The following is a 9,053-nucleotide window of genomic DNA, read 5'->3' as shown; positions in this document are numbered from 1 at the left end:
GGGGGGGGGGGGTGTCCGTTTACTGAATAAGCATCTGTGGACCACCTACACGGGGCAGGATCACCCCTTCTACGTGGCATCCGTCAGAGAGCAGGACAGGCTGAGATCCTGGGCCCCCGGGAGCCCAGATTTCAGCCGGGCACACAGAATAACCACTACGAATAGATAAATTGTCCGGCTGGAAGGGAGTGAGTGTCACGGAGGAAAGGAGGAAAGGGGAGCGGAGCAAGAGTAGGGGGCTGGGAGTGCAGGCTGGGGGGCGGCTGTAGTGTCCCGGTGGTGAGGGGCGGCCTGGCTGAGACAGCTTGGCAGGAGGTGCGGGACAGCACCCAGAGCACCGCAGGCAAAGGGAGCAGCGGGTGCCAAGGCCCGGGGAAGGTGGGGCAGGTGTGGACAGACACGGGGTGCTCTCGGAGATCCCCTTCCCCCGGACCAAGGCAGCAGACAGACGCCCCGCCGTGGGAATTAAGGACAGAAAGGGGAAACTCATGAGACAGAGACCAGCAGACAGCAGAGCAGCCAGCCGCCCCCCGTGAATGTGGAGGAGACCTCAGGGTGGGGCTGGGGTTGCCCCCCGGAGCCTCCCCAGGCCGCGCTTCTCACTCTGGGTCCCCCTTCTCCCCCTGGGGCGCCTCCTCGGCCTCCCCCGCCCGCTGCCTCCAGGGCCGCCCCAGGTAGCCCCGGATGGAGCTCACAGGGCTTCTCCTTCGGGGGTGAGGGTCCAGCAGCCCCCACAGGAGAGCGTCTGCCACGGGCGTCAGGCCAAGCCAGGGCTGAGGACGAGCCTGGGGCTGGCCCGAGGCCTGCCAGATGACGTAGTCCTCGTAGAAGGGGTCGGCCTCCGCCAGGGGCTGGTCCCAGGGGAAGTAACCAGTGAGAAGGCAAAAGAGCAGGACACCCAGTGCCCAAGCGTCCAGGGCGGGCTGGATGGGCAGGCCCTCGGGGAGGGGCGGGGGCCCACAGAGCTCCGGGGCCGTGTAGGGTATGGGTGGCCCCACCAGGCGCAGCAGGGTCCCGCGGGGCCGCGTGTGGCCGAAGTCGGTCAGCTTGACCCACCGGCAGGCTGGGTCACACACCAGCACGTTCTCTGGTTTGAGGTCCCGGTATACCAGGCCGCGGGAGTGGATGTGCTCCAGGGCTGAGGCTAGCTGGGCCGCACAGCGCTGGGCTGCTGGCTGCAGGAGGCCCACCTGTGGGTGACAGGTGTCAGGGTCCACCACCCTGCCCGCCAGCCAGAAGGGAACGGGGCCATAGTGCTTGTCCTCGGCCCCGGGGAGCAGGCCCAGGGGATGGAGGGCCCCAAAGAGGGTGGCTCTGGTGAGGCCTGGTGTGAGCCCCGTGAGGCCTGGTGTGAGCCCCGTGGGCCCTGGTGTGAGCCCCGTGGGGCCTGGGGTGAGCCCCGTGGGGGCTTGTGTGAGCCCCGTGAGGCCTGGTGTGAGCCGCGTGGGCCCTGGTGTGAGCCCCGTGGGTCCTGGTGTGAGCCCCGTGGGCCCTGGTGTGAGCCCCATGAGGCCTGGTGTGAGCCCCATGGGGCCTGGGGTGAGCCCCGTGGGGGCTTGTGTGAGCCCCGTGAGGCCTGGTGTGAGCCCCGTGGGCCCTGGTGTGATCCCCGTGAGGCCTGGTGTGAGCCCCATGAGGCCTGGTGTGAGCCCCATAGGTCCTGGTGTGAGCCCTGTGGGCCCTGGTGAACCTCAGTAGGATGCAGTGTTGGTTCTGTGGCGGCCGTGAACTCCTTAGAGGCCTCACAATTCCACATGACTTGCGGGCCCAGTGAGGCCTCTGCAGGGCCACCTGAGTCACGATGCAGTGAGTGTGATTCCTGAGGCCCAGGTTGGGTAGGGGCGTCCACGTGGGACCCCCTGAGCCATGGGAGGCCGACCCACCTTGGGCTGGATGAAGGCGATGAGGTCTCCATGCAGGACAGGCTCGGTCAGGAAGCTGTAGGAGTCGACTGACTCCACGCCAATGCCGTAGGCCGCCACGATGGCCGAGTGCGAGCCCAGGGAGAGGCCCACGCAGAACTCATACAGGAAGCCTCGGAGGGTGGTGGAGGCCTTCGGCAGCTTCTTCAGGGCAAAGGCTGTGCCTGACGGAGCAGGGACAGAGGTGAGACGTGCACGAGCCTAGGGCCAGCCCTGCTGTCCCTCAGCCTGGACTCTCTCCCATATGCCGCCCTCACCCCCTCCACCGCCTGCCCCCTGCCAAGCCTGCCCTAAAACAGCGTGGCCACTGAAACAACACCAGTGGTAATGATAATAATGTTAATAGTATTTAGTGAGTTCCTACTCTGCTGTCTTGGAGCAGGTAGAATGGTACCACGAAAACCGAACTCAGAACCTCCAATAATGTTATTGGGCCCCTCGTTCCAGCAAACCCACGCCGAAAAGCCATGTTTGAGGCAACAGGGGAAAAGATACCCTGAACTGGGTGTTAGACCCCACTAAGGAATTATTGTGAATTTTGCCACACGTGGAAACAACGTGCTAGAATGTAAGCTCCCTGAAGGCAGAAACTCTGGTTTCTCCAATTTTTGTTTTTTTCTTTTCCATTACGGTCCTTAAAAAACTGAAAATAGAGTTATCATGTGATCCTGCAATCCTACTCCTGGGCATATATCGGGTAAAGACTCCATTCAGACACACGCACCCCAATGTTCATAGCTGAACTATTTACAATAGCCAAGACATGGAAGCAACCTAAATGTCCATCGACAAATGAATGGATAAACACAGGATGGAGTATTCCTCAAGCCATGAAAAAGAATGAAATCGTGCCGTGTGCAGCAACATGGATGGACCTAGATAGAGATTGTCATACTGAGTGAGGTAAGTCAGACACAGAAAGACAAACAGCATATGGTTTCTTCAATTTTTGAGTCACCAGCTGCCAGGGCCCAACCTTGCCCAAGAGGCTGTGTGTGATGGGGGAGGGTCATGTCCTTACCTAAAACGCTAACCATTCCCCTCCCCCTCCCCAACTGGGTGCAGCAGTGCCTCTTCTGTTTATCGACAATGCTCTGAATTCCCATCATCAAGCACAAACTGCCTTCTATTTTGAGGACCTGGAAGAGGCCCCCTAACAAACCCTCTGTTCCCCATTATGGCCTCCAAGTTCTGTGACGAGCCAGGTCTGCATCTTTTTGCATCTTTCTCTGTTATGGGCTGACTTGTGTCCCTCCCCCGCCCCCACTCCCCACTGCCAAATTCATATGTTAAAGTTCTCACCCTGCAGTATCACAGAATATGACTGTATTTGGCCACGCCACACGGCTTGCGCTTGCGGGATCTTAGTACCCCATCCAGGGATTGAACCCAGGCCCGCAGCAGTGAAAGCGCACAATCCTAACCACTGGACCGCCAGGGAATTCCCTGGAGAGAGGGTCTTGAAAGAGGTAAAATGAGATCATTGGGGTTGTCCTTAGTCCAGTATGACTGGTGTCCTTATAAGAAGAGGAAATTTGGACACAGACATGCACACAGGGGAGACGGTGTGAGGACACAGGGAGATGGTGGACATCTGCAAGCCGAGGAGAGAGGCCTCAGGAGAAACCAACCGTGCTGGCACCTTGATCTCGGACTCCCGCCTCCAGAACTGTGAGCCCCCCCAGTCTGTGGTACTTTGTTGTGACAATCATAGGAAACTAACACACGCTCTCCCGATTCGTGCTGGGAGCTCCCTGAAGCCTGGGCTGGCTCAGACTCCTCCTTGGGGCCCAGCAGCCCCCTGGACAGTGCTGAGCCCTCCGGTCTCCTTGGAAAGTGACGACTAGATTGGGGTTGGGGTGCACAACCACCGTGTGCTGGCCTTGTTAAGTGCCTGGCAGACTGCATGGCTCTGCGTCACTCCTACGATGACCACTAAGCCGGCCACGTGTGAGGGCCATGAGAGGGGGCTCTGTCTTCCTCCCCATTGTCCCCAGCAACTAGAGCTACCGACATTTCCTCAGAGAATCACAGTTCTTTCAGAGAAGGAATCGTCACCCACGTTTTCAAAGGAGAGGCTGAGGTTCGGAGAGGGTAGGGGAGTTACTAAGAACACACAGCCTGGAAGGGGCAGAGGCAGGACTTGACTGAGGTTTACAGACTCCCCAGCCTTGGCTAGCTTCTGCCTGGGCCCACACCACTGCCCCCCGCCTCTGTCCCCAGGCCTTTGTACCTTTCTGACGGTGGGTGACCAGCAGGACCCTGCCAAAGCGGCCCTGGCCCAGGGGACGCACGTGCTGGTAGAGCTCGTCCACCTCGGCCTGGACCAGGGTTTGGGCACTCAGCGCCATCATGTCCTCCAGTGCCAGGGCCGCTTCCTGGCCCTGCCGCAGCTCCTCTGCCGTGAGGCCCCCCAGGTCCTCCCCAGCACCGTTCTCCACAGCCCCCATCTCCACCTGTTTCTCCTGTGATGGCTTCCCGGGCATCTCTGCAAGGGCAGAAGAGAGGGTGACCAGGACTTAGGTCCTGCCAGACCAGGGGCCAAGGGAGGAGGGGCTGGGGACCTGGACCCCTGGATCTGAGGAGGAGGGTGGAAGCTGATTGGCTCAGGCCATCGTGACTCACTTTCCCTTCTAATTAGAGGCGTCTTGGGAGTGGGGAGACCAGTCTCCGGTTGGGGTGAGGTCAAGTCTGAGGCCACAGATGTCCCTCACCCCACCCCCACATCCCTGCGCCACCTGATGGCCTGAGGATGAAAGATGAACCAGATAACTCGAGACACCCCACACCTGTTTCCAAAGCAAACAGACTTGGGCCCTGGGGGTGGATGAGCAGCCTCAGCCTCCTAAGAGCAAACAGGTGCTCTCTGCCCCCAGGGCCTGTGGAGGGCGGGGTGGCTCACACCAGGGCCTGGGGGACGCCTGGGGCCTAGGTGGGAGCAAGCACTCGGGAATGACCACCAAGCCCTTAAGTGGTCTGGGGTCCACCTCAATAGCCCCAGCCCCTCCCCCCTCAGACCCAGGGGTCCAGACAACCAGCCAAACCCTCTGCCAGGACCTTATATAACTCACACATCTTGGGACCCCCCCAAGACTCTGTGTCCCTGACACTCAACCACTCCACAGTCTCAAGGTCTTTAATTAGCCCCTGACCCCCCAAAGAACCCAGGACTCTGACCACCTGCACAGCTTCACCCTCAGGCCCACCTCAAGCCATCTGACCCTTGCCTCCGCCTGGCCCGGGCTCCAGCCTCCGGACCTCACCTTCTCCAAGGCTTGCCTGACCCTTCGGCTGCCCGCTGTGGTCAGTACCCAGCACTCAGAGCCCAGGCCAGCAGAGGCCTGCCCTGCAGCAAGACCCCGCCCCCACCTAGGGGGTCGTAGCCCCGCCCCAGGCCTCGCCCCTTGAACCTCAGAGGGAGAGCGACATCGTGCGTTGTCTCCCAGAACAGGCTCTGGCCGGACAGATATCCCAGGCCAGGAAGTCAGTCCTCCTTCAGACCAGACCCCAGCCCCTCCCCCCTCAGACCCAGGAGTCCGGGCCCCCAGCCCCTCCCCCTCAGACCCAGGAGTCCGGGCCCCCAGCCCCTCACCCCTCAGACCCAGGGGTCCGGGCCCCCAGCCCCTCCCCCTCAGACCCAGGAGTCCGGGCCCCCAGCCCCTCACCCCTCAGACCCAGGGGTCCGGGCCCCCAGCCCCTCCCCCTCAGACCCAGGAGTCCGGGCCCCCAGCCCCTCACCCCTCAGACCCAGGGGTCCGGGCCCCCAGCCCCTCCCCCTCAGACCCAGGAGTCCGGGCCCCCAGCCCCTCACCCCTCAGACCCAGGGGTCCGGGCCCCCAGCCCCTCCCCCTCAGACCCAGGAGTCCGGGCCCCCAGCCCCTCACCCCTCAGACCCAGGGGTCCGGGCCCCCAGCCCCTCCCCCTCAGACCCAGGAGTCCGGGCCCCCAGCCCCTCACCCCTCAGACCCAGGGGTCCGGGCCCCCAGCCCCTCCCCCTCAGACCCAGGAGTCCGGGCCCCCAGCCCCTCACCCCTCAGACCCAGGGGTCCGGGCCCCCAGCCCCTCCCCCTCAGACCCAGGAGTCCGGGCCCCCAGCCCCTCACCCCTCAGACCCAGGGGTCCGGGCCCCCAGCCCCTCCCCCTCAGACCCAGGAGTCCGGGCCCCCAGCCCCTCACCCCTCAGACCCAGGGGTCCGGGCCCCCAGCCCCTCCCCCTCAGACCCAGGAGTCCGGGCCCCCAGCCCCTCACCCCTCAGACCCAGGGGTCCGGGCCCCCAGCCCCTCCCCCTCAGACCCAGGAGTCCGGGCCCCCAGCCCCTCACCCCTCAGACCCAGGGGTCCGGGCCCCCAGCCCCTCCCCCTCAGACCCAGGAGTCCGGGCCCCCAGCCCCTCACCCCTCAGACCCAGGGGTCCGGGCCCCCAGCCCCTCCCCCTCAGACCCAGGAGTCCGGGCCCCCAGCCCCTCACCCCTCAGACCCAGGGGTCCGGGCCCCCAGCCCCTCCCCCTCAGACCCAGGAGTCCGGGCCCCCAGCCCCTCACCCCTCAGACCCAGGGGTCCGGGCCCCCAGCCCCTCCCCCTCAGACCCAGGAGTCCGGGCCCCCAGCCCCTCACCCCTCAGACCCAGGGGTCCGGGCCCCCAGCCCCTCCCCCTCAGACCCAGGAGTCCGGGCCCCCAGCCCCTCACCCCTCAGACCCAGGGGTCCGGGCCCCCAGCCCCTCCCCCTCAGACCCAGGAGTCCGGGCCCCCAGCCCCTCACCCCTCAGACCCAGGGGTCCGGGCCCCCAGCCCCTCCCCCTCAGACCCAGGAGTCCGGGCCCCCAGCCCCTCACCCCTCAGACCCAGGGGTCCGGGCCCCCAGCCCCTCCCCCTCAGACCCAGGAGTCCGGGCCCCCAGCCCCTCACCCCTCAGACCCAGGGGTCCGGGCCCCCAGCCCCTCCCCCTAGCCCCTCCCCCCTCAGACCCAGCAGTCCGGGCCCCCAGCCCCTCCTCCCTCAGACCCAGGAGTTCGGGCCCCCAGCCCCTCGCCGCTCAGACCCAGGGGTCCGGACCCCCAGCCCCTCCCCGCTCAGACCCAGGGGTCCTGGTCCCCTGCAGAGGATGAAATCATTTCTCCAGCTTGCCCCTGCCTTGACCCCAGCCAGCTGCCCCATCAGTGCCCCACTGACAGGTCTGACACACGTGTCTGGTAAGGGGCGTCGGGGGAGGAGACATGGGGTCCTGTGTGGGGAAAGGATGAGACAACAAGATTCCAGAACGATGCAGTGAGAAATGACCTCAGACTCGGAGCACAGGGGGAGCAGGTGGTGCAGCAACTGGGAAGTGAAGGCCCTGAAGGGAGGGGAAGAAGGGAGGGGAGTCCCAGTTACGAGTCTGCAGACTACAAAGTTGGGCGGGGCGGGGGGGGGGGCAGGGACTCCCAGGGCTGAAGGAGGAGGCAGGGGTGGGGTCCCGGAGGGTTGCACCCACCCCCTCAGGTTTGAGCGAGATGATCAATGTGAATTCACTTTATTCTTTTTAAATTTACTTTTTATTTCAGAATCATTTTTAGATGTACAGGACAGCTGCTTTGAGCTCCCATGTCGCCTCACCTAGCTCCCTGCCAGGTGAGTCCCTCACCCAGCCATCGGTACATTTGTCCAAATGAAGACAGTAACCGTCAGTCAAACGCTAGATGCTTCCCATGTCCGTCAACAGCCTTTACCCGCCCCAGGGTCCAATTCAGGACACCCCGTCGTATGGAGTGAACTCACGTTTTTAAATCTAGAAAGCACGTAGGACAGATTCCCCAGAAAGAAGCAGGTCCCCGTGGCCATGCTGGGTGCGGGGCATGCGGCATCGGATCCACACAGCCCCTGCCCTGCAGGCGGGAAGCTTCACAAGTCAGGGGTCTGTGTGCTGGGATGGGGGTGGCATAGGGCCGGCCCGGGTGAACACAGATCCCTGCAAACCAGCCGTGGCCCTCAGCGTGGACGGGACCAGCACAGGCCACGGTGCTTGTGCTCTCAGGGAGCTGGCGCAGGAGGCTCGCCGTGTGAGAGCAGAACCGGAAAGGATGTGCAGGTGGACAAAACCAAGTCCATCCTGGGCAGCCTGCGAGGGGAGATGAAAAAGGTGGAGGCGCAGATCGCTGGGCTACAAGTTTCGGAGGCGGGGTCTACTTTCTGGAGGCCTAGAGTTGGGAAGGAGGCATTCTCGGGGGAGAACACAGGGTTTCCAAACGTCTGCAAGCAAGAGAGGGTGTGTGTGTGCCTATCTGTGTGTCCATTTAGGTCCAGAAAGGATGAGTGCCTCCCCTTAATGTCCCCCAGAGCCCAGGGAAGTGGGAGAGATGGAAGGCGAGGTTTCCATCGTGTTGGATATGAAAAGCCCAGATTTGGTGCCAAGGCCAGCGGGAGTCACCTAAGGTCTTAAAGGAGAGGACTGACCACATCACAAGTCCATAAGCACCCAACGTGTCCGCACTGTGCAGAAATGCATCTACAGGGGAAACAGCACCTTCCTTCAAGAAGACACGCTTAGGACAGAAGAGAGAGGAAGGGTCCTTGAGGGAGGAGGGGTCAGGACCCCTGGGTCTGAGGGAGGAGGGGCCGGGGGCCTGGACCCTGGGTCTGAGCGGGGAGGGGCCGGGGGCCTGGACCCTGGGTCTGAGCGGGGAGGGGCCGGGGGCCTGGACCCCTGGGTCTGAGCGGGGAGGGGCCGGGGGCCTGGACCGCTGGGTCTGAGCGGGGAGGGGCCGGGGGCCTGGAGGTTCTCTGTGAAAGTGGGGATCAGAGCCTAAATTTGTGGGTCTTCAGGGGATAGCATTTGCAGTCCTTAAGGAGGAGGGACCATGGCTGGAGATTTCTGAGTCTTCACGGATCATGATTTATGTTCCTGGATCCTCAAAGAGGAAGTGGCTGGGGACGTGACTCCTGGGTCCTGAGGGAAAATAGTGTTGAGAGGCGGCTTCTGAGAAGCGAGTAGAGAGTACCGGGCCTGAGGGAGGAGGGGCTGGGGGCCTGGACCGCTGGGTCTGAGCGGGGAGGGGCCGGGGGCCTGGACCGCTGGGTCTGAGCGGGGAGGGGCCGGGGGCCTGGACCCCTGGGTCTGAGCGGGGAGGGGCCGGGGGTACCGGACTCCTGGGTCC

General features: G+C 63.5%; 1 protein-coding gene across 1 annotated transcript; it reads right to left on the bottom strand.

Moving 5' to 3' along the window:
• Window positions 1-599: 599 nt before the first annotated feature.
• On the bottom strand, window positions 600-4,408 carry SBK2 (SH3 domain binding kinase family member 2). The gene is made up of 3 exons (XM_007468003.1): window positions 4,156-4,408; window positions 1,884-2,086; window positions 600-1,190 (listed from the first exon to the last, which is right to left on the bottom strand). The coding sequence occupies exons 1-3, from the start codon at window positions 4,406-4,408 to the stop codon at window positions 600-602; spliced, it is 1,047 nt and encodes a 348-aa protein (XP_007468065.1).
• Between the last annotated feature and the right edge of the window lie 4,645 nt (window positions 4,409-9,053).

Source organism: Lipotes vexillifer, unplaced genomic scaffold (genome assembly GCF_000442215.2).
Source record: "Lipotes vexillifer unplaced genomic scaffold, Lipotes_vexillifer_v1.1 scaffold1223, whole genome shotgun sequence".
NCBI classification, from domain to species: domain Eukaryota; kingdom Metazoa; phylum Chordata; class Mammalia; order Artiodactyla; family Lipotidae; genus Lipotes; species Lipotes vexillifer.
Note: the sequence above shows the minus strand (reverse complement) of the source record. Positions and strands in the feature narration are given on the sequence as shown.

Coding starts and splice junctions, on each gene's coding strand:
- SBK2 (XM_007468003.1), bottom strand. CDS start 4,408: ATGCCCGGGAAGCCATCACAGGAGAAACAGGTGGAGATGGGGGCTGTG. Junction 2,087..4,155: donor GGTCACCCACCGTCAGAAAG/GTACAAAGGCCT, acceptor CTGCTCCGTCAG/GCACAGCCTTTGCCCTGAAG. Junction 1,191..1,883: donor TCGCCTTCATCCAGCCCAAG/GTGGGTCGGCCT, acceptor TGTCACCCACAG/GTGGGCCTCCTGCAGCCAGC.